This window comes from Electrophorus electricus, chromosome 12 (genome assembly GCF_013358815.1).
Source record: "Electrophorus electricus isolate fEleEle1 chromosome 12, fEleEle1.pri, whole genome shotgun sequence".
Lineage (NCBI taxonomy): Eukaryota > Metazoa > Chordata > Actinopteri > Gymnotiformes > Gymnotidae > Electrophorus > Electrophorus electricus.
In genome coordinates, this window is record NC_049546.1 from 70,464 (window position 1) to 92,936 (window position 22,473).

The 22,473-nt window shown below is 39.1% G+C and overlaps 4 protein-coding genes across 8 annotated transcripts; 2 read left to right on the forward strand and 2 right to left on the reverse strand.

Moving 5' to 3' along the window:
- Positions 1–1,615: 1,615 nt before the first annotated feature.
- On the reverse strand, positions 1,616–9,770 carry LOC113588767 (calcitonin gene-related peptide). Of its 3 annotated transcripts, XM_035532282.1 has the most exons (6): positions 8,607–8,670; positions 5,649–5,731; positions 4,887–4,980; positions 4,154–4,285; positions 2,222–2,377; positions 1,616–1,799 (listed from the first exon to the last, which is right to left on the reverse strand). In XM_035532282.1, the coding sequence occupies exons 3-6, from the start codon at positions 4,970–4,972 to the stop codon at positions 1,778–1,780; spliced, it is 396 nt and encodes a 131-aa protein (XP_035388175.1). In that variant the 5' UTR covers positions 4,973–4,980; positions 5,649–5,731; positions 8,607–8,670; the 3' UTR covers positions 1,616–1,777. The 3 variants fall into 3 exon arrangements, with proteins under 3 accessions (XP_035388175.1, XP_035388174.1, XP_026883914.1); XM_035532281.1 differs by lacking the exons at positions 1,616–1,799; positions 2,222–2,377; positions 8,607–8,670 and adding exons at positions 2,492–3,335; positions 9,211–9,770; XM_027028113.2 differs by lacking the exons at positions 1,616–1,799; positions 2,222–2,377 and adding an exon at positions 2,492–3,335.
- Positions 8,940–13,773, forward strand: psma1 (proteasome 20S subunit alpha 1). Its single transcript, XM_027028112.2, has 10 exons — positions 8,940–9,034; positions 10,884–10,928; positions 11,003–11,104; positions 11,555–11,658; positions 12,100–12,188; positions 12,281–12,351; positions 12,470–12,599; positions 12,744–12,823; positions 12,908–13,012; positions 13,582–13,773. Exons 1-10 carry the CDS (start codon positions 9,032–9,034, stop codon positions 13,639–13,641), a joined length of 789 nt encoding a protein of 262 aa, XP_026883913.1. The 5' UTR covers positions 8,940–9,031; the 3' UTR covers positions 13,642–13,773.
- ric3b (RIC3 acetylcholine receptor chaperone b) lies at positions 13,637–16,550 on the reverse strand. Of its 3 annotated transcripts, none has more exons than XM_027028111.2 (6): positions 16,317–16,550; positions 15,313–15,521; positions 15,140–15,221; positions 14,962–15,064; positions 14,650–14,795; positions 13,637–14,499 (listed from the first exon to the last, which is right to left on the reverse strand). In XM_027028111.2, the coding sequence occupies exons 1-6, from the start codon at positions 16,432–16,434 to the stop codon at positions 14,120–14,122; spliced, it is 1,038 nt and encodes a 345-aa protein (XP_026883912.2). In that variant the 5' UTR covers positions 16,435–16,550; the 3' UTR covers positions 13,637–14,119. The 3 variants fall into 3 exon arrangements, with proteins under 3 accessions (XP_026883912.2, XP_026883910.2, XP_026883909.2); XM_027028109.2 differs by having other exon boundaries at positions 14,650–14,828; XM_027028108.2 differs by having other exon boundaries at positions 14,650–14,894.
- A 2,297-nt stretch (positions 16,551–18,847) lies between these two features.
- rpl27a (ribosomal protein L27a) lies at positions 18,848–21,289 on the forward strand. The gene is made up of 5 exons (XM_027028118.2): positions 18,848–18,887; positions 19,496–19,559; positions 19,651–19,726; positions 19,905–20,079; positions 21,125–21,289. Exons 1-5 carry the CDS (start codon positions 18,885–18,887, stop codon positions 21,251–21,253), a joined length of 447 nt encoding a protein of 148 aa, XP_026883919.1. The 5' UTR covers positions 18,848–18,884; the 3' UTR covers positions 21,254–21,289.
- The last annotated feature ends 1,184 nt before the right edge of the window (positions 21,290–22,473 follow it).

Consider the following 22,473-nt stretch of genomic DNA (forward strand, 5'->3'; position numbering starts at 1 on the left):
AAATGTATTTCATTTTACCAAATATTTCATATCATTTTGACCTAAACAAGCATAATAGTATTTAAACTATTATTGAATAAATGAAGCAGAGGGTATTTACAGGAAACACTTTACACAGAAACATTTCTCCTACAATAGTATACTTTCAGAAAGTGGTGGGGACGTTTATGCTGAGGATGCATCCCCAACATAACTTACATCTGAGTGTATTTATCAGATCTAACTTTTCCAACAACCTGTATGATTAAGGGAGGTTACATATAATGTGTGCCTTTAAAGGTCTAGTGTGTTGACAGGCAAGAAGGAAAGTTGTGTTACCTTCATTAGAAAATATAATCTAAAATGTTAAACACTTTAGACTCCAACCAACATAAGACTTCAACCTGCAGAGAGTGACTGATCTTTAACAAGGTCACAGGGCAATTTATATAATGATTCCCCCTCATTTATGACAGGGTTAGGGTTAGGGTGGAGCCGAAGGGGCAAACACCATTTATATGTAATGATTCTGCCTCTCTGAGTTAATTTTACTTTAGATACACTATACAATAATGAAGTGGAAAACAAAGAGCTGAACATGAAGGAACAGTGGACATCCCGACTATACGACATCCAGTATATGTGACATCCAGACTATACGACATCCAGTATATGTGACATCCAGACTAAATGACATCCAGTATATGTGACATCCAGACTAAATGACATCCAGTATATGTGACATCCAGACTATACGACATCCAGTATATGTGACATCCAGACTATACGACATCCAGTATATGTGACATCCAGACTAAATGACATCCAGTATATGTGACATCCAGACTAAATGACATCCAGTATATGTGACATCCAGACTAAATGACATCCAGTATATGTGACATCCAGACTAAATGACATCCAGTATATGTGACATCCAGACTATACGACATCCAGTATATGTGACATCCAGACTAAATGACATCCAGTATATGTGACATCCAGACTAAATGACATCCAGTATATGTGACATCCAGACTAAATGACATCCAGTATATGTGACATCCAGACTATATGACATCCAGTATATGTGACATCCAGACTAAATGACATCCAGTATATGTGACATCCAGACTAAATGACATCCAGTATATGTGACATCCAGACTAAATGACATCCAGTATATGTGATATCCAGACTATGTGACATCCAGTATATGTGACATCCAGACTAAATGACATCCAGTATATGTGATATCCAGACTAAATGACATCCAGTATATGTGATATCCAGACTAAATGACATCCAGTATATGTGACATCCAGACTAAATGACATCCAGTATATGTGATATCCAGACTATGTGACATCCAGTATATATGACATGACATCCAGTACATGTGACATCCAGTACATGTGACATTAAGCCTATAGGATATGCTTCAAGTTTAATATTTAAACTTTAATATTGTCCTGAACTGGATCTTTGGTACACATGTAATCATGCATTGCTTATTTATCAATTTTTTAAAAAGATAAAGAACAAGCACTGCTTTTTTTTCTTTTTATTTCAAATTTCTCATATAAAAATCAAATGTCTAGAATTTTAGAATTTGTGAATATTATTAACCAAAGTGAGCACAAAGTTTGTTTGTCAAAAGCAAAAATAAATGATTTATATGAACAGGAGATACTGGAGGGCACTGTAATATACACTGTTGTTCAAAGGGTGCAGGCTGTTGCTGTTGTTGTTGTTGTCGTCGTCATTGGTGGTGTTGCTGCTGCTCCTGATGTTTTTCTCAGATTAGATGTAATGCAGTACTGCCGTGATAAACAGATTAAATTAATTCAAGAAAAAATTAGACAAAGCAAAGATTTTAAAAATGGATCATTAAATATATAATGATTTTAAATACTAAATAAATGTAATAAATAAATTTAAAATGACATCTCTGTGAACCATTATGTCAAGACAAACGTGAAGAAGTATTCACTGTGTGTAAATACTCTGTATAATGCAGTATTCACTGCCTAAATACTCTGTATAATGAAGTATTCACTCTCTAAATACTCTGTATAATGCAGTGTTCACTGTGCCTAAATACTCTGTATAATGTAGTATTCACAGTGCCTAAATACTCGGTATAATGCAGTATTCACTGTGTCTAAATACTCGGTATAATGCAGTATTCACTGTGTCTAAATACTTGGTATAATGCAGTGTTCGCTGTGCCTTTGCTCACGTTTGGCTGCGTCTCCGGCGGCGGCCGAAGGCCTCTGAGCCCACGTTGGTGGGGACAAAGTTGCTGTTGCCCATCCCGCCCGAGCGGCTCAAGAAATCTGCCAAACGCTGAGTGACACACGTGGCTGTGTTACACGCTCGCTTCTGTACTGTAAAACTGTTTCAGCAAAGACAGAGAGGGAATGAGTGGATGCCTGGTAAACCACACCCAAATAAACACACACAACAAACGAAAACAAACTCAAACGCACACAAACACATTTAAATTAACTCATGTAAATACCCTTACATTAAAAAAAACAGGGTCACATATTGCAAAGAACAAAGTACTATGATGTTAAAGGCATTAAGACAGGTCAGCTGCCTCACCTGATCAGGACTGATGTTATTCTTGTTAGTTAAGTGAGTATGACAGTTAACATTGTGTACACTGCAGGCTTTCCACATACATTAAGCTTTTAAAGTGCAGCATAGTGAGAATATAATAACTTGGTTTCAGTTCTACGATGATATCAGAAGCATTTTTACTCACTGGGGCTGATCTTACATAATTCATTGATAAAAGTAAAACAACTTTCTGATAGAAAAATATGTTTATTAAACTAAAAACACATGTAAGAGTTCTTGTTGTGCTGTTGTTATGGCACCATGTTTTCTGTTCAAGAGGCATCTTGTAATGTAGTTTCCAAACCTATATTTGATTGAATCATCTTTGCTTGGAATATTATTCAAAATAATTAAAGAAACTCATTATTGAAATATAACAGTTTCTGCTCTGCTGAATGAAAGTCAAAAGAAATTTAGAAATCAGATCAAGTATTAGTCATTGAACACTTCTCAAAAGTCAGTCAAGCAGGCAGAATCCACATGCAAGAAGATCAGAGATAACAGGGCAAACGCAGGCCAGGGGAGAGGTGTGGCCAGGTTAGACGACATCAAACACTTCTCCATAGCTGGCATGACGATCAGTGCCAGGCAGACTGCGTTTCTTGCCGGGTGTGCCAGCACCCACGTCTGTCCGTGGGAACGTCTGTAACTTGTGCAGCTCTTGGGAGAGTTTTCCGAGCATACAGGTGCTGAGACTGGAGCAGCGTTTGGACAGCACTCTGCCCTGGCTGTCAGGAAACAAACAGGCACAAACAAGCTCACAGTTGCATGCACACAGACTCATCCCTAGCAGAAGCCCCTCATGCTCACTGCCAGTTCCCTTCACTACATGCACTCAGAGCAATGGCACTCTAACTGTCTCTGAAGATGTGCAGCATGCTCTATAAATGCATAACATGCTATTCACTGCTGCCTTCTTAGCCCCTATGAACTACGTCACTGCTGGTGTCATGCATCATTCCGTTTCATCTCAGACTTTCATGCTTTTGTCAGCCTTTTGGAACATTCCCATCATTCCCATCATTGGCAAAACATAATATTTACATCCATTAAACAAAATAATGTGACTGTCATACATGCAGAGAGATTGTGAGAGCTCATGATGTACTTTCACTTATTAAACTCAAATGCCTTTAAGTCCATGATGGACCTCTGTTTAAGTGACATACATCAGTTCCCTAATTCCAACAAGGATCACTGCAGTTTGACTAGGGTTACACTTTATCTTTTGGGGATTAATATGAAAATGTATTTTAACAGAACAATTGTACATTTTCTCCACATTCCAGTTAAAAGAGGAATCTAACAATTAGGACAGTTTGCACAAATTAGCAAAAACTCAATTCTACACAACCCAACACAATCCTACACAAACCAACCGAATACAACCCTACACAGCCCAACACAACCCTACACAACCCAACCCAATACAACCTTACCTAACCCAACCCAAAACAGCCCTACACAACCAAACCCAACATAACCCTACACAACCCAATCCAATACAACAAAACCCCAACACAACACAACCCAACACTCACTCTACCTGTTTCCATCATTTGTCTGCTCCAGTTCCTCTGCCGTCATCTGCACAAATTCTTTGACAATGGCAGTTAGTAACTTTCGGGCTTCATAGTCTGTGATCAGGACTCTGTCCGTCATAGAGTCTAAACCCGGTCTGTATGAAAACACCACAGGTTCTAAACATACACAGAGTAATTATACATACAGAGCAGCCATCAGCTGGGCTTCAAAAACACCATGTGCCACTGAACCCAAAATCTTTTTTTCTGTGAGTGAAGGGATTCCCAGCCCAGACTAAAACAAAGTCATCTATCAGCAGGACTGGAAGAGGTTAAAAGTTATAGCACAAAATCATCTGCTTTGGCACCTTTGTCTCTCTCTCACACACACACACACACACACACACACTCACTCACTCACACACACACACACACACACACTATACTACCATTCTATATTTCAACAGGAATCTAAAAAAACAAAACACAACAAAAAATCAAATGTCATTGCATCAAATCAAATAAAAAAGCCAAATATCTATTTGCTGCTGTCAGTTAATTTATAATACTAGAGGAAATATTTTAATGTTTTCTCCAAATTAAATAATAATATAATAATTATCCCAATAATCAAACTTAAGAATAAGATTTAATAATTTTATATTTCTTTTTCTAAATATTTCAACACATAAAACGGTTGTGATCTGCTTCTTTATACCCATGTTTGCACCCTTGTGCTATAAGCACTAGTGTTACCTGACAGGACTGGTGTGTGAGCTGTACATCTGGGACATGACCAGGACACAGACAGCAAGAAACCCAGATATCTTCAACATAAACATTTTTTTTCCTACAACAAAAGTCAACTTCCATTTAATAATAGCACAATAATAAAGTACATTTTTAAAATTCATTAAAACGTGCAATTTCTTGTGATTTTTTCTGCTCTGTGTAGTGCCTTGTATAATTCTCTGACAGAATATAATGGATAGAACTCCAAATGATCCCTCTCTCTCTCTCACTCTCTCTCTCTCTCTCTCTCTCTCTCTCTCTCTCTCTCTCTCTCTCTCTCTCTCTCTCTCTCTCTCTCTCTCTCTCTCTCTCTCTCTCTTTTCCCTGAATTAAGCTTTATGGGGAGGGAGAATCAGAGGTGTGGGAGCTAGTTCAGCATGTAAAGTTAGGATTCTTTGGTCAGGAACACTTTTCTCTGCAGAATTAAACAGGCAGGTAACTTTAACCCAATGATCACCCAAACTCACCTCCTCAAATGTCCAGTACATTTGCATAATTAGGTGAGTCTGTCCATACACATTAGCACAATCCAGATTTTTCCTCTAAGTGGCCACAGTACACTAATCATGCTCATTTCTGAACCTAATTCTACATCTCAGTACATTCATTAACAGATCAAATATCACAGGACCTGTTTTCAGTTCTGCTTCAGTTATGTTTAAAACCAGCTCCAACCTTGCACCCTGTTAAAACACTCCGTGGAAACTGTCAGAAACCTCTGCCTACCTTGTAAATGTCAAGTCTTCCTGCACAGATGGGTAAATATGTACGACACAAAGTTGACTTCTTCTGTAGAGCAACTCTTGATCCTGTTGAATGCAGCTACAATGAATAAGCCTATATATGTTAGGGTTTGTGTATTCATGGTGTAGGTGTTTAATTATCCCTCATCTTCCAATCACCTGCCAGATATGAACGGACCAGCCAATAAGCAGTGGCCCTATGATTGTGCTATTGACACGCAAGTGACGTCACTCCCCAGCAAGCAAGTTTCATTCACAAAATCAGACATTTCTGTTTATGTCAGCATTCGCATTTGTTCTTGTAATATGAATTCAATAGAACCAAATAATGTGAATACCTACAGGGTGAGGGTTAGTAACCATTCTAGCAATAAATATTTAGTAGGTATCCAAAAGTGTTCTATGAATGAAATTAGTCAGCAATAGCCCAGAGTCTGCTGGTATTGCGCCATCTGCTGTGAAAAGACATGTATAGCGGGTCTGTATTAGCTACCCCTGTGAGAGCATAGGGTTAGGGTTAGGGTTAGCCCCAGTAACATAGCATTCTGTCACACCAGTGTTATTGATTTACAAAGAAAGATTTAAGGAGTTTTATCTTGTTAACACTATACAAACACAGTATAAATTTTATTTGTTAATAATCAATGTGATATCATAATTGTGAATTTGTAACAATTTGCACTACCAAATTCAAAGGGAGCTATGAACAGTTAAGCATATAAATAGTCTCAAGTATCATTCATAGCTTCTTATAACCGAATTTGTATAAAATTCAACATCTTTTCTGCTCATGCTAATTAGCATTTTCTGACGAATAAGCATTAAGAATTACCGATGATCATTTGACCCATTCTTGTAAAAATAAGGACAGCTCTTTTCTAACAAAGGAATTATGGTCAGGGTCAGAGTTAGAGTTTGCATGTGTGTGTATATGTGTGTGTGTGTGTGTGTGTGTGTGTGTGTGTGTGTGTGTGTGTGTGTGTGTGTGTGTGTGTATGTGTGTGTGTGTGTGTGTGTGTGTGTGTGTGTGTGTGTGTGTGTGTGTGTGTGTGTGTGTGTGTGTGTGTGTGTGTGTGTGTATATATTTGCATTCAGTCTTTAAGCCATCTTCAGAACTCACATTTATATCACTGTATCAAAAGTTTGAATGCATTGCTTATCACTATTGGTCTCTAAATATTATTTTCTATTTTCTTCCCCAATCTTCCATTAATGTGGACATTTTGCAATCACATATTAGGCACATCCTCTGATTTAATGTACTTCCTCTGGTATAGTATACTTCCTCAGATACAGTTCACTTCCTCTGATATAGTGCATTAGGTTTAGGGTTGGTATTAGTGTTAGGGTTGGGGTTAGGGTTAGGGGTAGGGTTAGGGTTGGAGTTAGGGTTGGTTAGGGTTAGGTTTGGGATTAGGGTTATGGTTAGGGGTAGGGTTAGGGTTGGGGTTAGGGTTGGGATTAGTGTTAGTGTTAGGGTTAGGGTTAGAGTTAAGGTTAGGGTTAGGGTTAGGGTTGGGGTTATGGTTAGAGCTAACAGAGTGGAACAGTTTCTGCAGCAAATCCATGTCAAGTGCTGTTAACTTGTTCATTTTCCTTCACCCTTAAGATAGGAGGATACATACTTACACACACAGGAAACAAACTGTAATAGCTTGAATGTGAACATCCATCAGACACCCACTAGCTGGGTGTTGTTCTGAAGACTCAGATCCCATTATATCGTTACATCATTATATCATGGGCTTAGAAGTGCTAATGAACACAGAAGCTAATCTTGCAGCTGCGGCTGGTATAGTGCAAAGAAACATCTGTACTGACTAGGAGCTGGAAATTCCAAGGTCTAAGTGAGATATACCCCTAAAAATGATGGAAAATGACCATGCTAAGATCCTGTGGAACTTCCAGATACAGACAGACAAGTTGATAATGGCTAACCAACCAGACATAGTAGTGATGAACAAACAGCAGTAAAGGGCCATAGTGATAGGATCCCGAGTGATAGCAACATCAGGAAAAAGGAACATGAGAAGCTCGAGAAATACCAAGAGTTGAGAGAAGAGCTGGAAAAGATGTGGAAGGTAAAGGCAACTGTGGCTGCCGTGGTAATTATAGCACCAGGGGCTGTAACCCCCAACTGGAAGAATGGCTCCAGCAGATCCCAGGAACAGCATCTCTGTCTAGAAGAGTGCAGTCCTGGGAACAGCTAAGATACTATGCAGGATCCTCGAGCTCCCAGGCCTCTGTTACAGGACCCAAGCTTGAAGGACAAATAGACCACCCGAAGGAGAGTGAGTGGGGATATTATGGATATTATACGTGTGTGTGTGTGTGTGTGTGTGTGTGTGTGTGTGTGTGTGTGTGTGTGTGTGTGTGTGTGTGTGTGTGTGTGTGTGTGTGTGTGTGTGTGTGTGTGAAATCCTCCTCCAGTTGGTCTCTTTTTCTCACAGCAGAGCCTTCTGGGAGAGTGACACTGTCTCGCAGTATTTCTGCTGTTCTTAGGGTTCTGCTCTTCTGGACTGAAATTGATGTTGTCAGTCCTGAGATCTGTTCCCACTTAGGGACACAGCTCTACGTGGCCCTGTCACAACTGGGACAACCACTGAGGTTGAGGTTAACCTGCTACATTCTGCCTATTTCCTCTTTAATTTATAGACCCTCACACTCCCAAGCCCATAGCAGAAAACTCAAGTGTGATACATAATAATAGTGTGAGACAAAATAATAAGATATGAGGATCCACTGAAATGGTGTTACATGCTGTATATACACATACACATGACAATAATAATTATTATTAGTAGTAATAGTATTATTATTGTTATTGTGTGTGTGTGTGTGTGTGTGTGTGTGTGTGTGTGTGTGTGTGTGTGTGTGTGTGTGTGTGTGTGTGTGTGTGTGTGTTTAGATACAAATACAAGTATAATCATTTAACATTTACAGGATTTATCAGCCGTTGTTGCCCAGGGTGTCTTAAAGTATGGCTTAGTTGTGACCATGGAGGAATCTTTACACTAGTATACTAGGCCTGAGCCAGAACCCTGTCAGAGGAAAGACACAAATAAAGTACATACATTTTGATGTAGATCATTTTAAATTAAAAAGCAAACAAACGAACAAATAAATAAATCATGTACACACACCCGGAACAATATAATGCTGCCATCTAGTGAGTATTGTTCGCAACATTACTATTCTGATTAATGTTACGTATTAATAAACTGATTAAAAATTCGATAGGTATTCGATAAATCACGTTTCACCGTGTCAGATTCTGTGATGTATTGCTTTGCCCTTCGTCAATGAGCAAGGAAAAGTAATCGAGCTGAATCGTTGTATTAGCAGGCGGCTGATTCGGAAGCAGACATGGTAAGAATGAAGCTTGAATTCTAAACATTTTACTGCTATGACAGTTTACTTTAGTCTGGCTTCTGTCCGTAGGTGATATATATATATATATAGATAGATAGATAGATAGATAGATAGATAGATAGATATACATATAGCTGTAGAACCTGTCTGAATCATCTACATATTTTACCTACCTGGAAGAATGCACCGTGAGTAAGCGTTTACGTGCTAGTTAGCTAAGCTAAGCTACGATAGCGTTAGCTCTGTGGTTTATTTAGCATAGCGAGCTAATTCGGTAAATGAGAGACTGATTTTATACATCTACGACTCGTTAGTTAACTTGTGTAGATAAATATGCTGATGGTGTCAGGAAGATCATTTTGTAGTTTTTGGGAAATATGAAGTTGAATTGTATTAATCGCCATGTTCACTGAGAGCTTGTTGGCTTCCTAACTGTTAGCTAGATAGCTATCATAGGTTACTTCACCACTTTAGCACTATCTTAGCTAATTCAGTGAGCTAGCGTCGCCTAACGTAGCCCATGGCGCTAGGAACAGCGGTATCTAACCTAGTGTTTTTCAGTGTAATCCTTTTTTTTTTAAGCTAGCGTTAACTATATAACTGAGACAGCATGGCTATATTGCTAATATTAATATATTAACTAGCTAGGTTAGCTTTGTGACCATGACGTGAGCGCCATCCAGTTCTGCTTTCATTTTTCAAACATTGAAGGGACATCTTTATACTCTAATGAGATGGATGGTTTTATATATATATATATATATATATATATATATATATATATATATATATATATATATATATATATATATATGCGCGCGCTAATGAGCCAGAGAATTATACCTATTGGCAGTGGTAGCACAGTTATTAAGATACTGTACTAGTAATCAGAAGGTTACCAGTTCAAGCCCCCATCGCTGCTAGGTTCCCACTTTTGGGCCCCTGAACAAGACCCTTAACCTTCAATTACTCAATCTGTGTTCAGTCATAATTGTAAGTTGCTCTGGATAAAAGTGTCAGCCAAATACTGTAATTGTAAATCTAGCTAAAGGCTACCCTGTAGTCTGACCTCATTTTACATGATCAGAATAAGAGAACTGGTTATCCTAAACAGAACAAATACATTTTAAATCATGACTATAATTCAGGTAAATTGGTACCAGCATTTTTAAGGGCTTTTATATCTCAAAATAACAGTAAAATGTCTGGCTAAACAGGGTTTTAATATTTTTTTGAAGGCACTTTGAAAACTTTTACCTTCATGTTTTCATAGTGTGATATGCTCAGTAGTTAAGGTACTTAACTTGTAATCAGAAGGTTGCTGGTTCAAGCCCTACCACTACCAATTTGCCACTGTTGTGCCCCTGAACAAGGCCCTTAACCTTCAATTACTCAAGCTATAACCTTCAATTGCTCAAGTTGTATTGTCATAAAAAAATAAGTTGCTAAATGCCATAAATGTAAATGTAGTGTGTTAGCTAGTTGTAGTGATACTTTTTGTGATCCTTTGTCACTTCATAGTGTGTTTTTCATACATAGAATTGTCTTTGCACTGCTGTCAGTATATCCATAAAGATCACGCCCTGCAGAGTTTACAGCAAGGCTGACATCTGTTATCATTATAAAGCAAGTTCCCCTTTCCCTGAAGTGCATGAAAATGTAAACTTCTTTAGGGTCTGGAACCCTCAGTCTCTCTTGGCCTTGTAGATCCTGTTATTGGGTAAAATCTATTGTTTTACTTATTTCTTTATTATTAAATTGATGAAGACTTTCAGGATTCTGGACTCAATATATTTACTTCTTAATGTTTAATGTACTTTAATTCTAAATTTTGTTTTCTCTACAGTTTCGAAACCAGTATGACAATGATGTTACTGTTTGGAGCCCACAGGTAAGGAGAGACTGTTCCTCCAGTCAGCTGTTTGTCCTTGGTGGTGTTATTAATGGTGTTTGTTGTCCTCATAGGGACGGATCCATCAGATCGAATATGCCATGGAGGCAGTGAAGCAGGGTTCTGCCACAGTGGGGCTCAAGTCCCAGACACATGCTGTTTTAGTGGCCTTAAAGGTATTCGTCTTAGCTTCCTTTACCTCATTCTTTCAGATGACTGATCACATTAAAAAAGGACATTTAATCCACATTGTTGATCCTCATGCTGTTGCATCAATAATTGCAATTGTTAAATGTTTGGTTACAGAGTTTGTAGAACAGTCAGTGAGGTCATCTTATAGGTTTTTAAATCTTTTTCTTTTTACATGTTTATTTTTATCCCATTTTCATTATTGTAAACCTGTTTGGTATATAATATCAAAGTACGTGTATATTAAGTCACTAACTGCATGTTCTCTGATAAGGAAATTCCTGCAAGACAGGAACAACATATATTTGTGTATCAGGTTGGCTGTGTGATGTAGATTGTTTAACTGTTGCTTAAGAAATATGTGGTGTAAAATGTATTTTAGGTTTGTGCTATTGTGGGTTCTGAATGAAGAACCACCGTTAATCTGTGTACTTTAGAGGGCTCAGTCTGAGCTGGCAGCGCATCAGAAGAAGATCCTCCATGTGGATAACCATATTGGAATTTCCATCGCTGGACTGACTGCTGATGCCAGACTGCTCTGGTACAACCTTTTATTGCTGCAGTATATCATGAATGTTTTGTCTCATGGTGGTGTCCCAAAGGTGCAACTTTTTGCTTTTAACACATTCTTCAAATATAAAGATACCTCAGTAGATTTTGGAGGAACTGGTTTGTTGACATGTTAAACCCCAGTAACAGATTAGCATAAAACCTTTTTACCTCATACATAACATACTGAAGCTGTGATATAAATTATGGGTGCTTTATAGTAGTCTAAATGGTATTTCAAATAAAATTTCTATTTGCTGTTTAACAGTTTTGGGCATTTCATTTCTTGGTTACTGAGGTACTCTTAATGCATGTGCATAAGAGTTTAGTACTGTTGGAAGCACTGCTGTTATTTTAGTAGGACATTTATTAATGACAACTCTGTTAGTTAATAATATCTGCTCTAATCTCTCTCTGCCCCACGGCACCTCAGTAACTTCATGCGTCAGGAGTGTCTGGATTCCAGATTTGTCTTCGACCGGCCTCTTCCTGTTTCCCGTCTGGTCTCCCTTATTGGGAGCAGTATCCTGCTTTCACCATGACACATTTCAATTTAAATAAAATGTGAAGTTATTGTTATTTTGCCATTTATGTTTCTTTAAGTTCTAAATCAGAAACCCAAATCCCTACACAGCGTTATGGCCGGAGGCCATATGGAGTAGGCCTTCTTATAGCAGGCTATGATGTACGTTCAGCGGATGGTCCCAAAAGACAGTTCAAATATACATTTTACACACATTCTATATTTGTATATTCCTATTTTCCCAAATGAAATACTGGTTGGTTATTGCCTGTGCATTTAGGACATGGGACCCCACATCTTCCAGACCTGCCCCTCAGCTAATTACTTTGACTGTAAGGCCATGTCTATTGGAGCACGCTCCCAGTCTGCCCGCACATACCTGGAGAGACACATGGAGACCTTCCCTGACTGTGAGAGTACAACCTCTAATACACACAGGCCTGCACACACTTCTATTATAGATTAAGTTAATTCATGTGCATGTTGTGGATACCGTGTAGTATCTTGTATGTTGTATGCTACATGTTAGTGATGTTCTATGTTTTTAAACTCAGGTAGTCTGAAGGCACTGGTGAAGCATGGACTCTGTGCACTCCGAGAAACTCTGCCTGCTGAACAGGACCTCAACACCAAGGTTTTTAAGGACATTTTCCCACAGCCGTCAGTAATTAGCAGGCTCCTGTCTGCCAAGGTTCAGACAGCACTTTCTGTCTTTCAGAATGTTTCCATTGGAATTGTGGGTAGAGACATGGAGTTCACCATCTATGATGATGACGATGTCTCGCCTTTCCTTGAGGGATTAGAGGAGAGACCTCAGAGGAAGGTGAGACTTCCTTAGAGACCGGCACAGAGGCAATGCTGACATTAACCCTCGAGTTTCCATTTTGCCATTGTTAGTTAATGCTCAAAATCTGTGTTTTACATCTAAGGTAGTGCAGGTTTGGTTCTAGTGTCTTGCTAAAGCCCATATCTGTCCTCTCTTCCACAGTAGCTGCCAACTACTGTGAGAGCTAGCATATGACACATACCATGTGGAGAGTATGAGGGTAACATGTATAACACACAGTCAGTCATAAACCATCCTCTGTAACACATGTATCGTTGGGAGCTGCTCCTTACACGGTACCTATTGTGGAGAGTCCACATTCTCAGTTCTGTGTATATAAATGAGCATTTCAGTGCGCTTCTGATGTTCTGTCTTAGTGAGATCAGACCCTGCCCCTGACCATTGTGCCCTGTCCCTTCTGTCTGAGAGACAGGAGATGAACCATAACTCTAAGTTAGTTTAAGCACTCTTTGGTACTGAAGGATAACGGTGGGGTGTGTGTTTGAGTTGTCTCTGGTATGCAGCACAGTTCTAAGCATTAACTTGCACTTTGTGTGTGTGTGTAGGTCGTGCAGCCAGCAGAAGAGTCGTCTCCAGCTGCCCCTGATGAGCCCATGGAACACTGAGGTGCCCCCCACACCTCCAGTCACAGAGGAGCTACAACATTTAATTCTGGATAAACAAAATTGCCCTCTGCCATCTGGTTATAAGCCTTTGTTTTTTTGTGTGTTAAATTCAATAAATGTTTTTTTTCTCAATATGTGGCTTTGCATGAATAACCAAACACCTGAGAACACCTGAGAACATTTATTTCATATATGAATATGTGAAAATGCATCTCATATGCTGAAATATTGTTACATGTTAAAGCCTGATTATAAGGGTTAAGAGTGAGGTTTGGTCCTTCAGAAGCACACAGTGCCACTGGAAAGTTCATTTCAAATTAGTGTCTTAAACAGATGCATTACACTCACTTTTTGATCTAGTAAAAATCTTCCTACTAAACAGCTGTTTTTCGCAGTACTGAAGTCACAATCTCATGCAAAAGAAAGTGGGTAGAAAAACAAAATTACTCTGACTGCTTCCTTCTTGGTCTCCATCTGATCAGACTGTTGCTGAAAATGAAGCATCTTTATTTTCTGATGCTGATACACTGTGGAAATATGTGTATTTAGTCTCATCTGCCCAAGGTAACAAACTCTCCAGTGTCATCCTTTCACCAGCTAGGACCTCTTCACCACAAGCATCTGTGATGACACATTCTTCATTATGTCCCTGATGGTCCCCTAAGGCTTGCGAATTTGGGTCATCAGGATTGTTCTCGCCATAGCAGAAGGCTGACTCAGACTCCGCTGTCCGCCTGCCCTGCCCCATGGCTGCAGCCCCAAGTAGTTCTTCTGTTTGGCAGCTGCTGCCCTGACGGCGTGTGTAGAAGTGCATGTTATATTTTGCCTCTGCAGAGTAATCTGTCCCATCAGGAGAGCCTGTTCAAACAGAAACCATTCTTATAGAAAGGGCTGCACATACTTCTCATTTTGCTGGTTTTGAGACTTCACTGTAATATGTGAACTTCAATTGTTTTGACAGGCAGTGTGGGGCAGTACAAGCCGGGTGTGTGTTTACGGTTAATATACCCTCCAAATCCTGATCACCATAGGAGTCCATCATGTCACTCTCCAGGGGAATCCCTTCCAATAGCTGTCCTGCCTGCATCACACGGGTGATCTCCCTCAACTGGAGCAGCAACGTTTCCTCCTGATCTGCACTCACAGGTCCCGTGCTACAGCACAGATCCACACTCACAGGTCCCATGCTACAGCACAGATCCACACTCACAGGTCCCACTCTACAGCATGGATCCACACTCAAAGGTCCTGTGCTACAGGGAACGCCAGCTACAACACAATTCATCCAATGGGAATAACATGGAATGGAGAGCAACCAACCTCTCCGGGATGCCATGCTGAGTTTGGGCTCTAGACACGATTCTCTCCATCGCATCCTCTGTCTCCTTGAGTCTCTCTTGAAGCTGAGTGAGCTCAAAGTCCGCTGAAAAAAAGCTTCAAAATGAAACATCCACATACTGTGTAGTTCTAGAGTTTAAAAAAATATGCTGGAACTTACTAATTTTTCTCTTCATCTTTTCTGATCTCATAGTAGAGAACCTGTTCTCATGAGACTGGGTGGGTTTACCTTTGGATGTGATCTTTTATGGAAAAACAGAACTAAAATGAGAACACACAAGCAAAAATGGATTGCATGATGAAAGGTACTTATCTGCATTAGAAAATCACAACCTTAAAAATAATATAAATGATGTACAGAAGGATTCCAAATCCGTAGACTGGGATTATCTGTCCTGCAAGGTTAGATTTTCCTCTAGCAGCCCCATTGCCTTTAGCTCTGGCGATGGCCTCTGGATTGTGGGGCCGAGAGAAGAGCCCCCCTGGCCCGTGCTCAGGGGGAGCTTTCCTGTGGAGCATCGGTGGGAACTGTCCCGCAGACCCTGGACATGCAGTATGGAGTAAAGTCAAAAAGGTACTTAACTGGAATCAGTAATATAGTCAGTCAAATATAAAGCATCAAATAATCTACATTTAACACCTCACAGTCAAACCTTAAACATTTGTAGTATATTACAAATGTGTTAAGTACTTACATTTCATAGCTTTGTGTTAATTATAGTTAGACAGACAGGGTGCAGGTTGAAAAAAAACATTCATATCGCCTCCTTTTTTCCTTTTATATCCTGATATTTTAGATTTATAAATGTGTTTTATTTGTCCTTTTATATAAATGTGTCAATTTTACATTTGATTATAGGAAATGTTCATTTGTTTATTCATTATTGGAAGTCAATAATCTATGGCAAAAAGCCTCAGCTATGATGTTTGTTTTTAATGTGTTATCTGTTTATTAGCTTAGTCCATATTAGTTTATGCGGTTTGAATTACGCAGGCCTGCGCCTAGATACCATCAGTCTGACTGTAGAGACAGACTATATTATATTGAAAATAATTTGTCCTGTAATCTAAATACAATTTTTAAAAATCTGTAAACTCAAGACTATAATGCTGAAATTTGCAAATACTTGCTCAAGTGACTGACAAAAGACTACAAAAATCAGTAATATGATATATTTCGATTAATTATATTTGTAACACACATTAGGAAAACATTGTCCGCGTGTAAAATACACAAATGTCGTCGTAATGAAACAGGTTTTGGGAGATGAATAAATAACCAAACGCAAACGTCTGTGTTGATAGGCGCATCAGAAACCGGTCGCGCGAGCCCTTACCGTCAGACTGTGACGCGTCTCTCTTGTCTCGAGACAAAAGCATTTTAGGGAGAAGCAGCGCCACGCACAACACCAGACACGAGACCAGCGTCACCTTTTGGAACGCGGACATTGACATGTTAACGGGACTGAAACCGCCGTAGTGCGTTATGTCCGTTATGTCCGTTATGGCCGTTGAATCCTCGGGTCTGTAGCAAGATTCAGCGGTAATAGCCGGAGATGGTCCGCCCCTGGTGTTACGGTCACCACAGCGCATGAGTTTACAGTACAAGTGTGTTTCGCGCAGGCTTCAACGACCTAATTATCTATTTAAAATAAAACTGATCAATCCTTTATCAAACCTACTACATTTGTTCATTTATCAAACCGATTACATCTGTTCATTTATCAAACTTACTGCATCTGTTCATTTATCAAACCCACTACATCTGTTCATTTATCAAACCTACTGCATCTGTTCATTTATCAAACTACTACATCTGTTTATTTATCAAACCTACTATATCTGTTCATTTATCAAACTGATTATATCTGGTCACTTATCAAACCAATTACATCATCTGTTCACTTATCAAACCAATTACATTTGTTCATTTATCAAACCCATTACATCTGTTCATTTATCAAACCAATTACATCTGTTCATTTATCAAACCGATAATATTTGGTCACTTATCAAACCAATTACATCATCTGTTCACTTATCAAACCCACTACATCTGTTCATTTATCAAACCGATTATATCCGTTCATTTATCAAACCGATTACATCATCTGTTCATTTATCAAACCTACTACATCTGTTCATTTATCAAACCGATTACATCATCTCTTCATTTATCAAACCCACTACATCTGTTCATTTATCAAACCGATTACATCATCTGTTCATTTATCAAACCTACTACATCTGTTCATTTATCAAACCGATTACATCACCTGTTCATTTATCAAACCTACTACATCTGTTCATTTATCAAACTGATTATATCTGTTCACTTATCAAACCAATTACATTATCTGTTCATTTATCAAACCGATTATATCTGTTCATTTATCAAACCGATTATATTTGTTCACTTATCAAACCGATTACATCTGTTCATTTATCAAACTGATTATATCTGTTCATTCATCAAACATACTGCCTCTGTTCATTTATCAAACCCACTACATCTGTTCATTTATCAGACTACTACATCTGTTCATTTATCAAACCTACTATATCTGTTCATTTATCAAACCGATTATATCTGGTCACTTATCAAACCAATTACATCATCTGTTCATTTATCTAACCTACTACATGTGTTCATTTATCAAAGCAATTACATCTGTTTATTTATCAAACCTACTGCATCTGTTCATTTATCAAACCAATTACATCTGTTCATTTATCAAACCCACTACATCTGTTTATTTATCAAACCTACTACATCTGTTCATTTATCAAACTGATTACAGCATTTATCATTTATCAAACCGATTACATCTGTTCATTTATCAAACCGATTACATCTGTTCATTTATCAAACTGATTATATCTTTTCATTTATCAAACCGATTAAGTCATCTATTCATTTATCAAACCCACTACATCTGTTCATTTATCAAACCGATTATATCTGCTCATTTATCAAACCAAATATATCTGTTTATTTATCAAACCGATTACATCATCCGTTCATTTATCAAACCGATTATATCTGGTTACTTATCAAACCAATTACATTATCTGTTCATTTATCTACCCTACTACATCTGTTAATTTATCAAACCCACTACATCTGTTCATTTATCAAACCTACTATATCTGTTCATTTATCAAACCTACTACGTCTGTTCATTTATCAAACTGATTATATCTGTTCATTTATCAAACCAATTACATCATCTGTTCATTTATCAAACCGATTAAATCATCTATTCATTTATCAAACCCACTACATCTGTTCATTTATCAAACCTACTATATCTGTTCATTTATCAAATCTATTACATCTGTTCATTTATCAAACCGATTACATCATCTGTTCATTTATCAAACTGATTACATCATTTATCAGTTATCAAACCGATTACATCTGCTCATTTATCAAACCCACTGCATCTGTTCATTTATCAAACCTACTACATCTGCTCATTTATCAAACCCACTACATCTGTTCATTTATCAAACCCACTACATCTGTTCATTTATAAAACCGATTACATCTGTTCATTTATCAAACCTACTACATCTGCTCATTTATCAAACCCACTACATCTGTTCATTTATCAAACCCACTACATCTGTTCATTTATTAAACCGATTACATCTGTTCATTTATCAAACCTACTACATCTGCTCATTTATCAAACCCACATCTGTTCATTTATCAAACCCACTACATCTGTTCATTTATCAAACCCACTACGTCTGTTTATTTATCTAACCTACTACATCTGCTCTCGTCTGTACAGCCGCAATGATTCTTCCAGTCCGATAGGGGCGCTGCGTTCGCGTGCGTGTCTCGTATTTACTCGCGAGATTCCAAATTCCACTTCCTCTGTCCGTTGTGCTCTAAGATGGTAGGTACTATTATATGATTCTCCTACAAGACTTATTGGAAAAATCCGAGTCCATCTTGCGTTTAACTAAGAGAAAACATAATACTTGGCTTTGCTATGTTGTCCCACATAATTTTTGTTTAGTGTCCATTTCGTATTATTGGATTTAATCCCAGAAGTTCGCAAGAAATCTTAAAAGTGAACACTCGTTACAAGGGGTCGGCTTGTGGCCACAGTTGCCTGTTCCCGTGTTTGATTAAACGAGAACATTTATCTCGTCTCAACATTTATCCGGGCTTAACATTTCCTTCATATCCTTACGAATTTTGGCAAGGATTCAGAGCTGTTGTCAGATAGTTATTGTTGGATTAGCTACATGTGCAGACGTGCGGAGGCTTCTTGGGACGTTTATACCGCTGGTCCCCGTTACAGGAGTTAGACTTAGGGTTGGGGTTGGGACCGGTCTGGACTTTGGCATGTTCCCTCTCAGCGAACTCTGGTTATCCCGAGGCCTGCCTCACACAGCTGCCCACTGGCGCTACATTATCTTGCGGATAATTGCGCCGTGTGGGGTAGAAGTGTCTGGTGGCTGATGTTGGATATGTTGTTAACTAATCATCTTTTACTAGCCTACCAAGAAGTCCAAGACCAGGAAGCTTCGTGGGCACGTGAGCCACGGACATGGTCGTGTGGGTGAGTACCGCGTACGATTCACACGCTTTTATGCGAGAACAGCACGTATGTCTTGACTGATGACCGCGCTCTGGTGTTTTTATTTGGAAAGGTAAGCACAGAAAACACCCGGGTGGTCGTGGTAATGCCGGCGGTATGCACCACCACAGAATCAACTTTGACAAATAGTAAGTGGACAAACTGCAAAGCCGTCCTTATTTGGGTTTTCTTTACCTGTAAATATTCAAGTAAAGGAATGTTTTTCATCTGTTTTTGGTCATGGTGTGCAGAGATTTTATATGCTGAAAGGGAGCTTGTGTGTGCCCAGCGTTTATCTGTATTGTGCTAATTAGACCTGGATTTCAGCCATCCAGGTTACTTTGGAAAGGTGGGCATGAGGCACTACCACTTGAAGAGGAACACTGTTTTTTGCCCAACCATAAACCTGGACAAGCTGTGGACTCTGATTAGTGAACAGACAAGACTCAATCATGCCAAGAAACCTGATGGGCCTGCACCCATCATAGATGTAGTCCGTGCGGTAAGTAACCTTTCTGCTTCAAGATCTGGTTTTGGTGTAATGTTCTATCTGCAGAAGGCTGGTGTGGCTGCATGTTCCAATTCACCAGAAAGGCCCCAGTGTACTGCCCCAGTCAGAGCGAAACCATGGACCCCCACCAGCCTTGTTCAGGTGCCCATCACTGGGTTATACAGGCTTTATTTAATACAATACAGCCATGCTTTATTTAATGAAATGGAATGGTTAAGTTGTACAGGCTGCAAGTGTTGTACATTGATGTCAGGATATTGCTAAATGTCATGGTTCTTTGCTATGGAAAAAGTGCTAGTCTAAATATCTTTGGGTTGAGATTGAGGTCAGTCTGGATTCTTTTCCAGTGCTTTATCATAGGCTAGAAATCTTCATTTCAAGCACATGAACCAGACTAACTCTTTGATTTCTGCAACTGTGTGCATTATAGTTTATTCTGAGGAGTGTGAAAGCGTTTGTGCTGTTCTAGACTCCCTTCCATCATGAGCTCGATCTGGGTCTAACTGCTATTGGGTCTAACTGTCTTACATCTTGGGTTCCTGCTGGAGGTGCACAGCATTGTGTTCACTATGTGTGTTCACCTTACTGAAGTGTGTGATAATAGACTCCAGATTTAACCCCCTGTTTTTGTCAGATATCGGATTTCTGTGAAGATAAATGCTTTCTTTTTTTTAGTTTTTGGTTTTCCTTTTAATGGGATGTAGTTGTTTTAAAGTGTTTTAAATGCAAGCAAGCATGTTTTACTCTCATTTGCATCACATCATGTTAGTTGTTTATTCTCCTCCCTTTTAAAGGTGTGATGCTGACTCATGATTCATGTAGAAATTCTGTGGTTTATACCCCCGTTTTCCTTATGTCCTTGGTGTCTTGGTGCAGAGCTGAAGTCCTGCATGGCCTCTGGATTGTTTGCAGGATCACAGGGTGCAGGGCCTGGCGAACCCCTCAGACTCCAGAGTGCTGCTGGTCTTCAACTCTCCCAGTCCGACTGGGTTCTGGAAAGCTGCCTGTGGTGTGATGTTCTGGTTTTGTTTTGCAGGGCTACTTCAAAGTCCTTGGTAAAGGCAAACTGCCCAAGCAGCCAGTCATCGTCAAGGCCAAGTTCTTCAGTCGCCGAGCAGAGGAAAAGATCAAAGATGTGGGAGGAGCTTGTGTACTGACTGCATAAGTAATTGTTATTGCAAAATAAACAACATTAAAAATATATTGACATTCAGTTCATTCTTGAATTTCGGATGCAGATGCTGCTGGGGCATTTCTTTAGCAGTGACTGTACAGTAGCTTTGGAAGCATGAGTTTTATTGGAACATAAATCTGAGGGCGAGAAGCCATGTCCTCATGTTATTAGATAAATGAGCATCTGAGCTTTACTCTAGCAGTCAAATGAAAGTCTTCCAGAACAATGCAAAAGGCTTCACTTGATCTTCCAGTAACTGAATCTGGTTATCGTTACTGACTTATTTCCAGTTAGGTGTTTGCTAATGTATGTACAAAGCACTTTAAAAAGGCACAGTATTTACACAACTTTTGTAGTGTTAGCAGTATTGTAAATAAGCTTAGTATGTCATTAAATTCAAATTATTTTTAATGTTTTAGGGGTTTTTTTTGTTTTGTTTTTTTGTGCCACAATTTTTCCAGCTAACTGCTGTATTTAAATTGATAAATCTTTAAGGTGATTGTTACTTGGATCAGATTTGTGTTCATTTGACAGACTCCCAAAATTTCTGCTCTCATGAGTCGGGTCATATATGACCCGGACATGAACCCACAAATGTGACCTTTAACCTTATGCACTGCTTGAGTTGATGCCCAGTAGCCATGTTGATAAGTAAACTGGTAAGTAAATTCCAAACTGCCTATGTAAATTAGGCTTTATTTGCTAAGTGGCCTGTCACTTTTGCTGTTTATTTAGTTGTCTTAATGGTGTGATGCGAAATGTCCTGTTTTCCTTTGCTGGGCCCAAAAAATTGGAATGATGCATTAACTACATAAGTCAATGTCTATTGCATGCACATCTAACTGCAATGCTGATAACACTAACACTACATGAGCAGAGCCCCTCCTGAGGTGTTTTTTCTACAAGTACGTGAGCAGTGTCCCTTCTGAGGTGTTTATTCCATGAGTATGTGACCAGTATCCCTTCTGCTGTGTTAATTCCGCAAGTATGTGGAAGGGATGTCATTGTTCTACTTGGTCAGGTTTTGTGCTTCTGTTGTCTAAATGGGACTGTTGTTTGACTGTAGGCAGCAGAGTAGGAATATAGTGATGCAAAGCCATCCTGTCAGATCTGAGAGAACAGCACCTACCCCACCTGAGACTCCTAAAGGCTTAGAGACTACTGAGGCACCAGCCACGTGGCCAGAGAATGGTTGCCTTGTACCTTGCCCA